This window comes from Mandrillus leucophaeus, unplaced genomic scaffold (assembly GCF_000951045.1).
Source record: "Mandrillus leucophaeus isolate KB7577 unplaced genomic scaffold, Mleu.le_1.0 Scaffold301, whole genome shotgun sequence".
Taxonomy (NCBI): domain Eukaryota; kingdom Metazoa; phylum Chordata; class Mammalia; order Primates; family Cercopithecidae; genus Mandrillus; species Mandrillus leucophaeus.
In genome coordinates, this window is record NW_012103155.1 from 3211180 (window position 1) to 3229070 (window position 17891).

Genomic DNA, 17891 nt, shown 5'->3' on the forward strand with positions numbered 1-17891 from the left:
TGGTGGTGGAGGTCAGAAAAGGCTCCCAAAGTTAGCCTGGTTGTGAGACGGAAAAGAGAGGGTCAAGGACTCCTGGAGGAGAGGAGAGCAGGTGCAAAGGCCCGGAGAGAGAGAGATCTCAGAGCTGATCTGGACCATGAAAGTTCAGTATAGCTGAAGGGGAGAGACTGAGTGGAGAAGGGAGCAACAAACACTACTGGATGGATGTGCTGCTGCCACATAAAGGGCCATGCAAGCCAAAGGAAGAGGCAGAGGCACTCCGAAGAGCAAAAGAACGCCGCAGAACAGCTTCGAGCTATGGAATGGCATTATCAGATTGGTATTTCAGAAAAGTCATTCTGGCTGCCTTGACAAGACAGTTAAGAGGGGCCCAAGAGGAGGCAGAGAGCAGCAACTGCAACTGGCTATTGCAGCAATCCAGAAGAAAGGCAAAGATCGCTTAGGCAAGAGTGGCCAATAAATCGAGATACTTGGGAGGTAAAACTGACAGGGTTTGGTCATTGGGTGTGGAGAATGAGAGACAGAGAAAAGTAAAAGAAAACCTGGCTGAGCCACTGTACAAGGAACAGCCAAGAAGACCAGGTTTAAGGAAAAGGATGATAAGATCTGCTGTGGGCATTCTGACTCTGAGTTGCTGTGGGCTATATAAGCCGTTTTGGATTTAAACCGTTAGATCCATAGATCTATGGAATGAGAATTGGGCTGAGAAAGAGTACTCAAATTATCAACATATAATTCAGGACATTTAACTAGGTGTTAAGAGCCATAGATGAGTTTTAAAGGTCAGAAAACATCCAAGATTATAATAATGTTTGTGTCTAAGTTGGTAAGAATTCTTATGGTAACTGAGAGCCTCACATTTTCAAAGGAGTTCACGATCTCACAACAGATGAAGAACCAACTAACAAAGATGAAAAGAGGAGGAGACCAACCAGGGCTAGCACTGGAACCCTCAAGAACTCCAGCACTTAGGAACATCAGAGACTGGTGTTTAAATAAGGGTGATGGAAAAAGGACCCAGCTGTATTCCATTATGAAATGAACAGCAGGTGAAAAAAAGGGATAACCAAATGTAAACAGCAATGCAAGAGTCTGGCTGGGAAAAGGAGAAACAGAAATCAGATCTTACTCCAGCCTCATCTTTGAAAATTGAATCCATCTTTTAAGGTTCTGGTGAAACGGCTCTTGCCACCTTCATTAAAGCCTTCACAGAGTACCTGAATTAACCTATCTTTGCTGGATTCTTCTACCAGAATGTCTCACACATCACTGATCATTATGTAATTTGTAGAACTAAGTGCAACCTGTGTCCCCTAGCAGCACACAGCTCTCAAAGGTGAAAACAGTGTTCGCTTGGTCCTCTTCTTTTGCATTCTTCACAGTGCCCTGTTCACGTGAGCATTCACTCTGACAGAAAGGATTTTATCTGGGAGGCGAGAGATGGGCCCCGACAGAACAATTGGTTAAGTAGTATGACTTTGGACTAATCAATTCATCTCCCTTAGGCTTATTTTCATTCCCCGTAAAAGGAGTGGGTTGGGTTCTTTTGGGTGGAGAAGGAGATAGTGTAATTAGCAAAAAGTTTCAATATAGCTATTGTTTTTGTAATGCAAATCATAGAAGATAAAACTGGATTAAAAGCCAAAGGACACTCCAACAATACATGAGAGAGGAGTGGGTTAGAAAAGGTTATGAAATACTGGACAAGAGAATTTACAATTTTAGGCTCAAAATTCTACAATTATTTGATCGTGCTGTTTAACAGTATGTGCAAGGCACTGCACTATATATCTGAGACAGAGAACAAACGCCATCTCTGTCCTCTGGAAATTAATATCCTATTACAAACACCAAAGAATGGTAAGTGAAGCCGTAATTTTCACAAATTCCTGTGTTTACACCTTTTTCTCTGTATACTGTGGGTCATTATGAAAATCAACTAGAAAAATACATTAGGCTTGCTTTTCCCATTTGAAACATTCAGCATTTATAAATTTGACTCTCAACTATTTGACTGCTTAAAGGAATAGAAAGAAAAATAATACCGTTCAATAGCGCCAGTTTAATTGTGTGCCTTTTTCTTTGGAGGTAAATGACCTACATACCCAGCAAAGATTACTCAGAAGGCTTTGGTTTTATGTAACAGCATCACTAGGAACAAAGTACCTTCCCAAATATTTTACATTCTTAGGAGTTCAATATTTCCTTTTACCTTTTCTCAACACTTCAAACATGTAAACCTGAAACTGTCAAGAACATGTAAAGTAAATACTCCTTCCTACATAACTGTGGGGTCAATTATAACTTTGCCAGAGGGTAGAGGATTCAAAAAATACCCCCCTAGCTGAATGAGGTAATCATTCTTCATCAAGCTCTACACAACAGCACTGGAGTTCAAAACGCCGAAGGTAGCTTTTACCTAGTATCTCTCTTACAAAAGTCAAAGATTAAAGCACTTCTCTCTCGATAATCAAGGAGTCATCGTCCCTCCACCAGCACCTTAGTCTTGGCAACTCCAACTCTGGCCACAGCAGTGATGGGAATGTGCTAAGGACTGGAGCTGGGAAGGCACACAGGCAGGTAATTCTTTCATCAGGTAGTCATCTCAGGGAGGAGTTCTGCCAGTCAGAAAGTGGCCTAACCACATTTCCCAATACAGCAGTAACTAAAAGCTGCATTTCAGGAGAGAAAAACAATCTACATGCTGGGTGGAACATTATTATTTCTCTTCTTGATTACTACGTAAGAGTGACACAAATTAACACTCTCTTTTTAGAGAAAAGGTGAAAGAATGTGTGTGTAAAGATTGGGACACAAATATTTTGTGATCTTGATATCTAGGCTTATATCACAGAGAAGTAGAAATGAATAGGAAAAGAGAGGGTAGGGAACTATGGCACAGAGTGCTTTTACCTTCCTCTCATTTAAAAAAGTTAGCAAATAAAATGTTACAGCAACTGTCTGGCTAATGCATTAAATACAACAATAAAAACTACAACAATGAGGCAGAAGATCACTTGGGGCCAGGAGTTCGAGACCAGCCTGGGGAATGTAAAGAGACCCTGTCTCTATTTCCTATTTAAAACAAACACTACAACAAAATGTGTTGAGTTCTTCCCATGCTTATGTCCAGGACTTCATTTCACAAAAGCAAATACGAAACTTGCTTAACTTAAATTACATTTACCTGCTTATTTCACATTTAAATAGCTAAATATCTCTAGTCGATAATGATAAATAACTTAACCAAGCAACATAAAAGTAAGTTATAAAACCTTGGTATTATTTGACATTTTGCCCCTCTTCTGACAGGAGGATGGCCTCCTCTCACTTTTCTCTTGAAATGTGAAATGGAATTTTGATGCTTTCCCCTACGTGCAGTATTCTTAAGTATGTATAAAACTGTTTTCGAAATAAATTTAAGCTACATGAGTCAAACCAAAAGAAAATAAATAAAAAAGGAAAAGGAAAAACAATCAACAGGATAGTTAAAGCAAAGTTTAATATTTGTCTTCCTAAAAAAAGAAAGGCTTAATATTTTTTACATTGAAATGTTTGGACTCTTGGTATATTGTTTTTAATTCATGGGACAATGTGGCCATTTGTTTTTTTCCTCTTAGGACATTGTTTTTTGAACACATAACTTAAGAGAACTGTCTAGGCCAAGTATGAATTCAAAGTAAAAAGCTGGGAGAAAAGAAAACCACCATCAGAAAAACACTTGGTAAATGTGGCATTCTTTTGAGTATATAAAAATAAAAGAAAACTCAGTTTAGAAAGATGATAAACATTACTGAAACACACACTAAGAGGTGAAGAAAGAACGATTAAATGATAGAAAAAAGTTAACTCACATTTCTCCTTCTAGAAGTTCTATTCCTTTATAACTTATATCCTCCACGTGCAGTTTGCATATAGTAGCTCTGCTAAAAACAACCACATGGAAAATTTTTGTTCCAGATAATACTGCAGGACAGGGCTTGGCAGCTACAAGTTGTAATCAGAATGCTTCAAGAGCTAATGTAACAGAGATAACAACCAAACATGCATTACAGTGCATAGTCTTAATTCTTTTTAAAAACAGGCTGGGAGAAGGTCAAAAGCTCTTAGGTTATAGTGTACTTTATTCAGCAATGAGAACTTTTAAACTAGGGAGAACTTTGCTCCATGAATAAGTGAATTGCTTAAAAAAGAAATGATTCTTTTTTCCAGTTAGGGCATTCTTCTATTATTTAAGATGCTCAAACATACAAGCCTAGAATGAGCAAAAATTTCCAGTTACTAAAAATGACTTTCCCCAGCAATTCTACAGGCCTAAATTGTCATCTACAATTGACTGAGGCTCCTATAGCCATCCCACTGGCAACGGAAGAGCCTAGTTATTTAATAAATATGGAAATCCACAGTACAATGGGCCACTTTTTGCCAGCGGTAATATAAAAAAGAAAGAATGCTAATTTTATGGGTGTTATACCCCAAGAGGGGAGAATAAAGAGACCTGTGACTTGGTAAGTTTTCTGTATTAGTTGGCAGACTGAGATAAAAGGAGTCACAGAAAGATCGTGACTTCAATCCAAGTTCAAATGGCAAATTCAGATGGAGCTCTAACTTGGTGGAAATTAAGCACCACGTTGATGTGAGAAATGTGAAATGACAGAAACCCCTCCATCCACAGTGAGAGGGGGTTTCATGTGATCCGTTGGTGTTATTCTCTCCCCCCTCAACACAAGCTGGCACTCACACAGCTGGGCTAAGATGGCTTCCAAAGTCCGAAATAAGACGCTAGCCCAAGGCAGCCCTGGCCCTGCTGCTGGAACTCAGAAGCAAATGAATCAAAGGCTCTTTTATTCTCCCTCCCACCAGAACATGCTCCCTCTCTGTTGTAAACTAACTGCTTGCCAGAATGAATTACTTAGCTTAAAACAGACATAAAGAAATCTTAAACAACTCATGTCCCTTGGAATTTTAATAAGTTCAGGTGACCAAACAAGTTGTTTTGTTCATTTCTAGTTTGATGCAGAAAATTCACTTGTGCTCAGGAGCCCATGAGGAACAATAGATCTTAGCAGAAACAAAAACTTCTCAAACTAGAAGATACAGCTGACAGCCACACTCCACACATGAAACTGGGGTGTTGGGAAGCAGTTTTTTTTCATGAGGACATCTAAACCTCAACACAAATGTTTGTTCTTCCTTTAAAACTAGCCCTCCCTTAAGATTTTGCTGTTGCTGCCGGCAGTACACCAGCTCTTACAAGAGCAAAGTGTAAAATTCATTTGCAGAGTCTTCCCTGGCATCTCCCACCCCTCCATCCCCTGTTGTCACTCTAAACTCTTAGGTAATAGTACTTCATTTGGCAACTAATCATATATGGCCGTATAACATATCTCCTATAAAATGATTGACAGCTTGTCTTCACAAACAGATTAGAAACTCCTTAAAGGCAGGGAGTGGGCCTTTCCTTCCTTGCATTCCACACATGGCACATAACAAAAGCTCCTGCGATACTTGTTTATTATTCAGTCAACAGGCATCTGTTGAGCTCCTACTCTGAGCCAGGCATTGCACAGGGGCTCAAGACACAGCACCCAGCCCAGGAGCACAGCAGCCAAAGGCCCTGCACACAGGTCTGCCTTTAGTTAAAAACCAAGAGTCCCCAAAGAATACTGCTTAAGCAGTCACTAAACTATTTAAGATAAATAATAAAGATTTCCCCAAAGGATGATGTCCCCCCAAAATTTATGTTGTAGCTTATTGAAGAGCTCCCCATTTGTCCCTTCCACCCAAGAAAATGTCTAAGAGGAATGCTAAACTGCAACAGAGCTTCTGCTGAAGATCTATAGCTCTTCCCTCACCCATTTTACAGATAAGGAAACTGAGGATCAGAATGGTCAAATGCTCCTGTGGGTGAGTAGTGGCAAAGCCAAGTAGAATTCCGGTCCTGACACTCAGTTTGAGTTTCCTTCCACTATAGCAAAACATCCCCAGTAAAAGCATCAGCATCAGTAAAAGCATCAAATTACATTTTGAAACAAAATTCTTCAAAAGTAAAGTAGTAGCCCACCTACTACAATGCTCCTTCTGGCTGTCAGTATCTGTAAGAAAATTAGGAGTGCTGAGTACCTAATACATGTTTTCAATCTATCACCTCTGGCCAGGCACGGTGGCTCACGCCTGTAATCCCAGCACTATGGGAGGCCGAGGCGGGCAGATCACCTGGGGTCAGGAGTTCAAGACCAGTCTGGCCAACATGGCAAAACCCCATTTCTACTAAAAATACAAAAAAACAAAATTAGCCGGGCGTGGTGGTGGGAGCCTGTAATCCCAGCTACTTGGGAGGTTGAGGCAGGAGAATCAGTTGAATCTGGGAGACAGAGGTTGCAGTAAGCCATGAGCCAAGATCATGCCATTGCACTCCAGCCTGGACAAGAGCGAAACTCCGTCTCAAAAAAAAAAAAGAATCTATCACCTCTGAAACTTTCTCAGTCTGCAAATTATCAATAGCTTATCTGCATACTTTTATGTTAAGTCCAAAATATGGAATTTTACTTACTCTCAAAAAATGCTGTGTGTTTTACTCCTTACATTTTTAAGCAGATTATGGCAAAATACACTGAAATAACCAGTCACTTGTCAAACAGATTATCCAACTATAACTCTTGCCATCTTTTGTTCCAAGATGATCTCTTAAAAAAATAATTTTAAAGAGCCAGCAGAATTCTCTACCCTCCAAATTAATGCACCTTCCTAACAGCAATTTTGAATCTCAAAAGGTAGCAGTCAGCTTTAGAGATTCAGCAAGTTTCACATGGAGAGTTTTGCGCTTATCATTAAGCCCGGGCACAACAAATGAACTATCATTAACTATCGTAAAGGCTTAATGTAATTGCAAGTTGATGATCTCTGTAAACAGAAAAAACGTTCTTGCTACACTTTAAAAGGTAAAAACATTGGGAATCTGAATTATGTTTACTAACATGAGGATGGCAAGAACAAATTTCTTTCAACAGAATAATTATGCTTATTCAGTCACTGTAAGCAGAAATATCAGAATCCATTGATTGCTAGTAGTAATTGCCAAAAAGGTATAGGAAGAGCTTCTAGACATGACAGTCCTCTTTGTTGTAGTGACACTACAGAGCAGGGGTTTCATGCTTAGCACAGGTCCTGGGTTGTCCTTGAACCAAGGAGATGCTGACACTTGGCCTGCCCATGCCCCCCTCCTCCATGTCAGATGTCAGGTGCCCACCCAGTAGGAGAGGCTATTTCTGTTTCTAGGCCCATTTCCAGAACCAGGGGTGTGTTTTCGAAGTCCAGACAAGAGTTGTCCTGTTAATTGACAGCTGCAGAGCAGACGGAGAGCCCACGCTGGGTACAGATTACCCACCTAAGAACTGGCTGGGGCCTTGCTCCCAGGCTGACTGTGAGCTAACAGGCCACCTTGCTCTGGCCTCAGAAGCAGGTTCTCCTGCTGAGATTGTGCACCTGCCCAATGCTGACAGCTGGGCTATGGAGGAGCCCAAACTTAGCGTTCAGGCTTCAGGCAAGGAAGCTCCTCCTGTAGAGCTAGCTGTGGTAGCCAGCTGTCTTGAAACAATACTTTGTTTACAGACTTGCATCTTGTTTCAGCTAAAATTTCAGGTTCTGATGAAAATTCCACCCTTATTTCTTTAAATAATTCTTTAAAAATCTGAGCACCATTGTTGAGTGCATACTACCAAGACTTTACTTGTTTTCTGTAACCCTAGTGACAGTAATCTGTTTATGATTCCATCAGGTCCTTAACAAAGTAAAAAAGCAGCTGTTTAATATATAACACAGGATGAAAACAGCAACACCACAGTAGCAACCCTGAAAATAAGCATTAAAAATTTTCACCTACATTTTAAGTAGATTTTAAAAACTTCCAGGAGAATGAACACATACAAGAAGAAAGAACCCTTTTGTGAATATAGAAAAAATTAAAAAGAGAAGGAAAAGCTGGGGAATCTGCTGACTACTCTTGACTTTCATTTTCTTTTGTGTCACTCTTTAGAAAATTCAAGAAAAGCTTACACATCAGACTAACACACTAGTGTGTGAAAAACCAATCCTGCTTGAGTTGACTATGAAACAGTAAACATAAAACGGAGTTGTAAATGGAATACGTTGGGGGCCATATATGAGATGGCTTTAAAGATAAAATTATAACAATTTAAGGCCAGGTGTGGTGGTTCATGCCTGTAATCACAGCACTTTGGGAGGCTGAGGCGGGCGGATCACCTGAGGTCAGGAGTTTGAGACCAGCCTGGCTAGCATGGCGAAATCCCATCTCTACTAAAAATACAAACATTAGGTGGGCGTGGTGGTGCATGCCTGTAATCCCAGCTGCTGGGGAGGCTGAGGCAGGAGAACTGTTTGAATCTGGGAGGTGGAGGTTGCAATGAGCCAAGATGTGTCACTGCACTCCAGCCTGGGTGACAGAGCAAGACTCCATCTCAAAAAAAAAAAGATTAATTAAAAAAAACTAAAACAATTTTTTTGTCACTTAAAAGCCCTTATGGATCATCTTAATCAGTGTTCGGACTACCATAAATGCTGTAAACAGTGAGATAATTGTCAAAGTCCCATGGGCCAAATATTCCAAACAGAATCATGATGCTCAAACTCCCTGAAGTCTCATTTAATAATTATAGTACCAAGAATTCAAGATACCTTTTCATAGCGAATTCATTCATTACAAATCATTATCCAGAAACATTTTGCCTACTGGGTGGCCAACAATGTTTTCTTTATCCAGAAAAATAAACATTCTACATGAAAAAAAACAAGCATAGGAAATGCATGTATACATGCCCATATCTTTGATGGTCAAAGCTACTTTAGCAAAAACCACCTAACCTGGACACCAATGCCAAAAGATCAATAATCTGGGAATGTCAAAATCTTCTGGGCCACCAACCTGACAGCTAAAATACAAGCTTTATTTAACTCATTATACTCCATGCTGGTTTCCTCTATTCTGACAGCCACCCTGTCCACTGTCTTCCCAGACTATCTCCATCTACTTTATTCATGGGTAAAGAAAACACCAGTGCTACACCAGGCAAAGAAAATCCTAGTTTCTCCCAAGCTGTTAGGCATATTCATCCTCCTGTGGAAAACACAATGTAGTCAGCCCACTGTCTCTCTCAAATGTTCCCATAGTTTCAGTCTACACTGAACTTGTTCCTCAGAACAGCCAGAAAATATCCATACCGCTCAACTTAGACACACAGTCATATACCACTTTGCATTGTTGGCTTTTTCACATATGCTTGTCTCATGGTCCTAAAGACTCAAAAAGCTACTTAAAGGTAAAGACCAGGTCTTAACGTTTCCTTAGCACTGTGCACCTGATCCATAGCCCACCTAATTCTTGTATTCTCAACTAATATTCAGAGTCAGGAAAAGTTAAAATATGAAAGGAACTTTATTTTGTTGTTGCTGTTTTTGCTCCCTGCCATCTAGGCTGCAGTGTAGTGGCACAAACTCTGCTCACTGCAACCTCAACCTCCCGGATTCAAGCATTTCTCCTGCCTCAGTCTCCCCAGTAGCTGGGATTACAGGCGTACACCACCACGCCCGGCTATTTTTTGTATTTTTAGTAGAGACAGGGTTTCGCCATGTTGGCCAGGCTGGTCTTCTGACCTCAGGTGATGCACCGGCCTCGGCCTCCCAAAGTGCTGGGATTACAGGTGTGAGCCTGAAGGACCTTTAGAGATAACCTAGTCTAAGCTCCACATTTGAAATGAACGAGGTGAGAGTCATTAACCTTTTACAGGGAATCAATCAGGCAGATCTGGGTTCAAATGCAGGACTGTTTTCTGTGAAATAGAGATGACATCTACCTCAGAAAACAGTTGTAATGATCAAATTATACTTTCCTTTTTGTTTGTTTTTCTTGTTAAGACATAATCTTTTTGGCTGATTTTTTTTCCTGGTTAATAGTTCAATTGAATTCTAAGCCCAAGATGCAGGGCTTTTCTCCGACTGTATTTTCTGACCTTATGGTTGGTGTCTAATACAGTGCCTCGCGTCTTTTGAGTTAGTCATGAATGAACCATGTGAAAGAATGAATTAAACCTATATTATCACTTTCTCGTTCAGCAAATGTCTTATTCTTTAGTTCCTCCAAGAATCTGTCTTTCCTAAGTTGGGCCTTCTCAAAACAAATATATTTATCTCCCTACCCCTTCCTCCCTTCCTTCTCTCTCTCTCTGTCACACACACACACACACACACACACCCCTTTCCCTTTAGAACAGCTGGAGAAAAAAAAACACTGCCTCCCTCATATTTTTGGAATAAAGTTAGCATTTTTACTAGGATATTCAGAAAAACTGATAGATGGACAGGATTTGGAGGTATTACACATCTCTGGGGAGCTTTCTTATGATTTGTGGCATCGAGTCCTTCAATAAAATTACTTGTCTATAATAAATTCTGGCAGAAAATAAATCAGAAATTCACTGGTGAGTTGTCAGTGAAGTTAAATACTTCACTCTGTTCTATACAAGCAAACAGTGACTAATAGGATTAACCTGAGCTCTAATACTGGGTGTAGATATTCTTCAACGACAAACGGGTTCCATTAGTACAGGCATTAAATTTATATATTTAAGGGGGCATAAATTTTGCTTTTGCAAACACATTTTACTAGAAAAATATTTGGTCCAGGTGTCAGGACAAAAGTGTGATTTCTTTCCTTTGCAGGGGGCAGCAACAAAACCACCAATGGGAAGAATAAGATCCCAGACCTCTGAAGAGGACACAGGTTTCCACTAAAGCAAGGTTGATACTTTCAAGGAATATTTTTCGTAACAGCTAAAACGGTTTAACACATAGCATCTTGTATCAATTACACAAACACCATTAAAGCCACTCTGGTTCCCTGGGAAAGGACTGCAACTGAAATCCCTTCTGGCTTCAGCTGTCCCCTCCTGCCGAGTTTGACAGCACATCCAAGGCGCCCAAACACCAGCCACTAGGCTCCCCCCAGCGCCCTCCTCTCGCAGCAAACCGCCAAGGCTCCCGGGCCAAACTCCAAAGTCCCTCAATTCAAAACCGCGAAAATGTGAACCCTGCTAAGCAAACGGCAGGGCGCGTAATAACTTTTCTTTCTTTCCCTTTTGCGCGCATTCGATATGCTTGTCTCTACTACCAACTCCTCAGGTCCACAGCCCGCTTCCCGCAACCCATCTCGAGGGGCGGAGGAGAGGGAGCGCCCATCAAAAAGAAAGGGCTAGTGAGCCCTAAAACCTCGGCGGTTTTCCCGGTGCGGGAACTTTAGCACACATCAGCACAATAATCAGATGCAGGGATAAAGCAGGAAGAAGGCTCCTCTCTCCATCGCACCCCATCCTTCCTAAGGAAGAAGAAAAGCACGCAGCAGTTTAGCTGGAAGTCTAGGCCCTTTTATGGGGAGAGCAGGTCCGCAAAGCAGGCTGTCTAGAACCTGGAGGAAGAAAGTTGTCTAGCCAAGTGGATGACTGGGGGTGAGGGAGTGCAAGGCACCCGGGTCCCGAGACCGCCAGGGGTAGGGGCCAAGGGGAAAGAGACCGGCATTTGTTTAAGAACCAACCCCGCGCTCGGCCAGCTGCAGCCGCCGGCGAGCCGACTGGGAAGGGGTGTGGACGCCGAGGCCCGCGGAGTGGTGCCCACAGCTGTACTTACATAACGCTTCAACTTTTTCTCCGGGGGGGACTTGCGGAGCCATCCGGAGCAGACCACTTCACCACCGCTCATGGTGCGCGCGTCTAGGGCTCCGGGCCGGGCAGCTGAGGGGCGGCGGGCGCGCTCCCGACACAGCCGACGCCTGTCGAGCGCGCAGCGGCAAGAACCTAGCTCTCCTTGTCGCGCACCCCGGACGGACTGGGCGGACAGGCTCCACGGTGCGTGGGTTCCACGAGTTCGAGTCTCTCCTCTGCAGGCCCACGAACCTGAACAGAAAGCGAGCCGGGGTAGCGGGCTCGCCGGCCTCCTTTCAGTGCTCCCGCCTCGCCTCCAGACGTGCCGTCTCGCCAGCTGCCTCAGCAGCGCTCGGACTCAGCGGGACTCTGCCCCGACTCGGAGCCGGAGCCTCGGTCCCTGGCGCTCCGCCCCCTAGGGACAAGACCTCCCCAGAGCGCTTTCCGAAACAGACACAGTGCTGTTCACACACACACACACACACACACACACACACACACACACACCCCCGCGCGGTGCCCACTCCCGCTCGCCCGCCCGCCCTCGGTTTCGGTGCGCCCGGAGCGATCCTCCTTCCCTCTCCTTGGGGGAGGGTGGGTCACTTCGCGGCACTCGGGGAACGCCGAGGAAAGGGGAAGCCGCGAGCCGCCTACGGGCTGCGGGCGCGGGGCTGGTCCCGGGTCACAGAGGGAGCCGCAGGGTTGGCGGCGAAGCGCGGGGCGTCTCTGAGCGGCGGGCGCAGGGAGGTCGCAGGTCAAGCTGGAGGGTGGGTCCGCTCTAGCTGCCGCCGAAGAGGGCGGGGAGCGGCGGAGGAACGAGGCGCTTGGCGACTTGGCTCCTGGGAGGGATCCCGCTGTCCCGTCCTCTGGCGCTCCTCCCCCGCCGCCTCCCCCACCCCGGGGCGCGCGGCAGGTTCTGAGCGGCTCGGCCCCAGATCCCGATCCCTCCCTCTCCCGGCCTCCGGGATCCCTCTTCCTCCCTTTCCTCCTCCCCTTCCCACGTTCAGGCCCGGCTCTGGTTTCTGCCCAGACTTTCTCTGAAACTCCGCCGGAGCGCTTCCAGCCAAAACAACAAGGGCTGGGGGAGGAGACGGACGAAGGGAGGGAGCAATGGAGGGAGGGAGCGCGAGTCCGAGAGGCACCCTGGGATCTGTAGTTCGGAAAGCAGGAGCAGGGTCCTCCGCCGTCCGGCGGCCCCCAGTCCGCTCCTCGCCCGGGAAGACCGCAGAGGCCTCGGCTAGGGCGGAGGCGCCGGGGCTCGGGCGCGGGGAGGACCGAGGGACGTTCGAATGTTCAGTCCGGGGCTTGCCATCTTGACTCAGCCCGGTGTCGGTTCGGAGCTTGTGCTGTGCCCCAGATCAAGAGTTTCGGGGGTTTTCTTTACTTGAGAGCCTGAAAAACAAAACCGCCGGGAGACCACCATCCTGCTGGTCCCCGCCACGCGAGATTAAAGGACAGAACAAGAGGGCGCGGGAGCTACCAGCTTGGAGGGGAGGACAGATGGGAACCCTGGGCTGGCCTGGGCTGGTCTCTGGAGCTCTTCTGCCAGAGTGATGGGGACGCTTGGCGAGGCCAAGGATTTGATTGGGTCCTATCTCTGGGACATTTTGAAGTCTCACACTCCTTCCATTTGTTGTCTATTGCACTTAACTTTGTATTTGTTTGAAATCTACTGTTGGGATGCTGGACTAAAAGAGGGAAACTCGGTCGGGCGCGGTGGCTCACGCTGTAATCCCAGCACTTTGGGAGGCCGAGGCGGGCGGATCAACTGAGGTCGGGAGTTCAAGACCAGCCTGACCAACATGGAGAAACCCTGTCTCTACTGAAAATACAAAAATTAGCCTGGCGTGGTGGCGCGCGCCCATAATCCCAGCTACTCGGGATGCTGAGGCAGGAAAATCGCTTGTACCCAGGAGGCGGAAATTGCGGTGAGCCGGGATCGCGCCACTGCGCTCCAGTCTGGGTAACAAGAGCAAAACTCCGTTTAAAAATAGAGAAAGAGAGAGAGAGAGAGAAAGAAATTTACTGGGTCCCCTAGTTCTATTTGCCTACTTGTGTGTTACACAATTATTATACCTGGTCCTGAGTTTAACATGATTCTGTAATAAAAACATCTCCAATTTATTTGTGAAAAAGCCCCAAAGCAAATTTCAGCAGATAATATAATCAGATAAAAGTGCTAAAAATATGAGGAGATAAATGAGCATTTCTGGAAAGACATAACTTCAGTCATTTTCTTATTAACACAACATTCATATTCTGAAGCTCTTCTGAGTTTGAAAATGTTAGATGATTGTAATAAGAAATTAGGTGCTGGAGTAGTGACAAGACAAAGGTCCCTGCATATATGGAGGTGGTGGCATAGGGTAGTAAGCAAATAAAGCGTCAACAAAACTACAGATTGAGACTCAGTCTCAAAAAAAAAAAAAAAATCGGAGAAAGGCTGATTCCCATTGGGGTTTAGAGACCTTCATCTTTTGTCACGTACTTAACAGTATCACAAGGGCTGAACTTTTCAGGTCATCAAGTGAGTAGATGGATGCACTTTTCAGGTCATCAAGTGAGTAGTCGTGACCTTGGGTAAACTACACAATATCTCTGAGTCTCAGTTTCCTGATATGTGAAATGGGAATTGTAACACCGATTTTGCAGAAGTTTAATGAATAGAAATGGTAGTGTTGGCCGGCGGTGGCTCACGCCTGTAATCCTAACACTTTGGGAAGCCTGGGTGGGTGGATTGCCTGAGCTCAGGAGTTTGAGACCAGCCTGGGCAACTCGGTGAAAACCTGTCTCTACTAAAATACAAAAAATTAGCCGTGGCGGCGTGCGCCTGTAGTCCCAGCTACTCGGGGGCTGAAGCAGCAGAATCACTTGACCAGGGAGGCAGAGGTTGCAGTGAGCCGAGATCGCGCCACTGCACTTCAGCTTGGGCGACAGGGTGAGACTCCGTCTCTAAAAAAAGAAAAAAAGAAAGAAAGAAAGAAATGGTAGTGTTGGTCGGTTGGTCCGGCGCGATGGTTCGCGCTTGTATTCCCAGCACTTTGGGAGGTCTAGGTGAGCAGGTCACTAGAGTTCAGGAGTTCGAGACCCATCTTGGCCAACGTGGTGAAACCCAGTTTCTACTAAAAACACAAAAATTAGCCGGATGTGATGGCACGTGCCTGTAGTCCCAGCTACTTGGGAGGCTGAGGCAGGAAAATGGCTTGAACCCAGGACAGGGAGGTTGCAGAGAGCCGACATAAGGCCACGCACTTCAACTTGGGTAACAGAGAGAGACTCTGTCTCTAAAAAACAAACAAACAAAAAAAGGAAAATGGCAGTGTTGTTTGGGCGTGATGGCTTGCACTTGTAATCCCAGCACTTTAGGAGGTCTAGGTGAGCAGGTCACCTGAGGCCAGGAGGTCGAGACCATCCTGGCCAATGTGGTGAAAACCCAGTCTCTACTAAAAACACAAAAATTAGCCGAGTGTGGTGGGTGCGTGCCTGTAGTCCCAGCTACTCAGAAGGCTGAGATACAAGAATCACCTGAACCCGGGACAGGGAGGTTGCAGAGAGCCGACACAGGGCCACTGCACTCCAGCCTGGGTGACTGAGTAAGAGTCTGTCTCGAAAAAAAGAAAAAAAAAAAGAAAGAAAGAAAAAAGAAGTGGTAGTTTTAAATATCAGGCACATATTAGATATTGTAGGATTTTTGCTGTTTGTTGCTGTGTTTCTTAATGTTCTTTCTGAAACATAAGCAAGTGTAATTTTTATGGCAGCTAATAAACCAAAGCACTTCTTTTTAGGTATGTGAACATAAATCATGCCACAAATTTTCCAAATGAAAATAAACCATCAAATTTGTTTTCCACTTCTCCCATAGGCAGTGTGTATCTACATTGAGCCAAAAGTATTTATAATTAGCATTAGTAAGACTAGTATTGTTGAATAGTTAACTATTGGCTTTAGCGAACTGACCACTTCCTACACTCGTGTTATAAAGTCCTTTGTAAATGGAAAATTGTAATATATCTTGTATTATTTAGCTTTGGGAATTTCCAATAACTTTTTCTTTATTTCAAATAAGGCATTCAGTTACCTCATTCCTATGTAAGAAATCTTTAAGTGTTTTTCCTATCTTCTACTGAGTTGTTTTAGGCTTGTATTTCTGGAAATTAAATCCAGGTTGAAGAGACGTTGAAGATAGATATGTCTCTATGTATATATTTTAGAAATGAAATCATCATAACTAGTCTCCAACACATCTTCATTAATCAAAATAGGAATCATAACGACACATTTTTGTCAACAAAAAATAAGTTTGTTTATTCCTGTAGCATAAAAATTCGTGCTTCAGGATTTGACAAACTCTTGGAAAGCATTTTCTGTCTCCTGCTGGTGTGGAAGCATTTTACCTGCAAGAAGTTGTCGAGATACTTGAAGAAGCTCGCCAGTAGTCAGTTGGCGAGAGGTCAGGTAAATATGGTGGATAAGGCAAAACTTCATAGCCCAATTCGTTCGACTTTTGAAGCGTTGGCTGTTTGATGTAGGGTCAGGCATTGTTGTGGAGGAGAATTGGGTCCTTTCTGTTGAGCAATGCCGGATGCAGTCATTGCAGTTTTCGGTTCATCTCATCCATTTGCTGAGCATACTTCTCAGACGTAATTGTTTTGCCGGGATTCAGAAAGCTGGAGTGGACTGGCAGCAGACCACCAAACAGTATCCATGGCATTTTTTTGGTGCACGTGTGGCTTTGGGAAGTGCTTTGGAGCTTCTTCTCCGTCCAGCCACTGAGCTGGTTGTCAAACGGTTGTCGTATACAATCCACTTTTCGTCGCACATCACAATCCAATTGAGAAATGCTTCACTGTTGCATAGAATAAGAGAGGATGACACTTCAAAATGATGATATTTTTTCATTTTCAGTCAGCTTATGAGGCAACCACTTATTGAGCTTTTTCACCTTTTCAATTTGCTTCAAATGCTGAACGACCACAGACGGCTCAATGTTGAGCTCTTCGGCAACTTCTTATGTAGTTGTAAGAGGATCAGCTTCGATGATTGCTCTCAATTGGTCATTGTCTACTTCCGATGGCCAGCCACTACACTCTCCACCTTCAAGGCTCTCATCTCCTTTGCAAAACTTCTTGAACCCCCACTGCACTGTACCTTCGTTAGCAGCTCCTGGGCCAAATACTTTGATGCTGCAAGTTGTCTCCACTGCTTTATGACCCATTTTGAACTCAAATAAGAAAATCACTTAAATTTGCTTTTTGTCTGACATCATTTCCATAGTCTAAAAAAACATAAAATAAATAGCAAGTAATAAGTAATTAGCAAATAAATAAATAAATAAATAAAGAGAGAAGTGCCCATTAAAATGATGTATAACATAGCCACATTTATTTAAGAATGTATTTCAGTATCAAATGGCAAATTCCAACAGTGCAAAAACTGCAATTACTTTTGCACTCACCTAATAATTATCTCTCAAAGGTCCCACCTACACTTTAGAATTTGAAATGTTTACACATTTAATCATTTATAAGGAAGTTGTGTTTGAATCTCAAAATGAAAATATCCTTGCAATAAGATTTATATTGGTATAATGTGAAAATGGTCCTTTGCAAAAGAACAAAATATTGCTTATTTTTAAGATATTTTTGAGGACTAAGCTCTGATTTTTTATCTTGCCCAAATTCCTACCTAAGGAGTCTAGGGAGTCATGCCCTACAAACCATCAATTCTCATCAGACAGGTTTTATTTGACCCTATATATTATGACTGACTTTTCAGTCTGACTCTGGGATAACATTATGAGACAAGGAAAAAAATATTTAACCCCCAAAATATATTTCCTTGCCATTCCTCAAAATTGCCTTGCAGAGTCTGTAGTCGGCAACATCCACATTCTATAGAGAATTCCCTTCCCTCTTTGTTTTCCTTCCTTTCTTTCCAGATCTACGAGATAATCAACTAAGAGCCAGGCACCCTTTTAGGTCCCATGAGAAACATTTTACTGCTGGGCACGGTGGCTCACGCCTGTAATCCTAGCACTTTGGGAGGCTGAGGCGGGTGGATCACAAGGTCAGGTGTTCAAGACCAGCCTGGCCAACATAGTGAAACCCCGTCTCTACTAAAAATAAAAATAAAAATAATTAGCTGATCATGGTGGCAGGCGCCTGTAATCCCAGCTATTTGGGA

At 43.7% G+C, this 17891-nt stretch overlaps 1 protein-coding gene across 2 annotated transcripts in view; it reads right to left on the reverse strand.

Annotated features, from left to right (window-relative positions):
- The window catches only part of GAB1 (GRB2-associated binding protein 1), a 128841-nt gene extending 116648 nt beyond the window's left edge, over positions 1–12193 (reverse strand). For both annotated transcript variants that reach the window (XM_011987158.1, XM_011987157.1), the window contains exon 1: positions 11695–12193. In XM_011987158.1, the coding sequence (XP_011842548.1) occupies positions 11695–11766 (72 nt within the window). In that variant the 5' untranslated portion in view covers positions 11767–12193. The remainder of the gene's footprint in view (positions 1–11694) is intronic.
- Positions 12194–17891: the final 5698 nt, after the last annotated feature.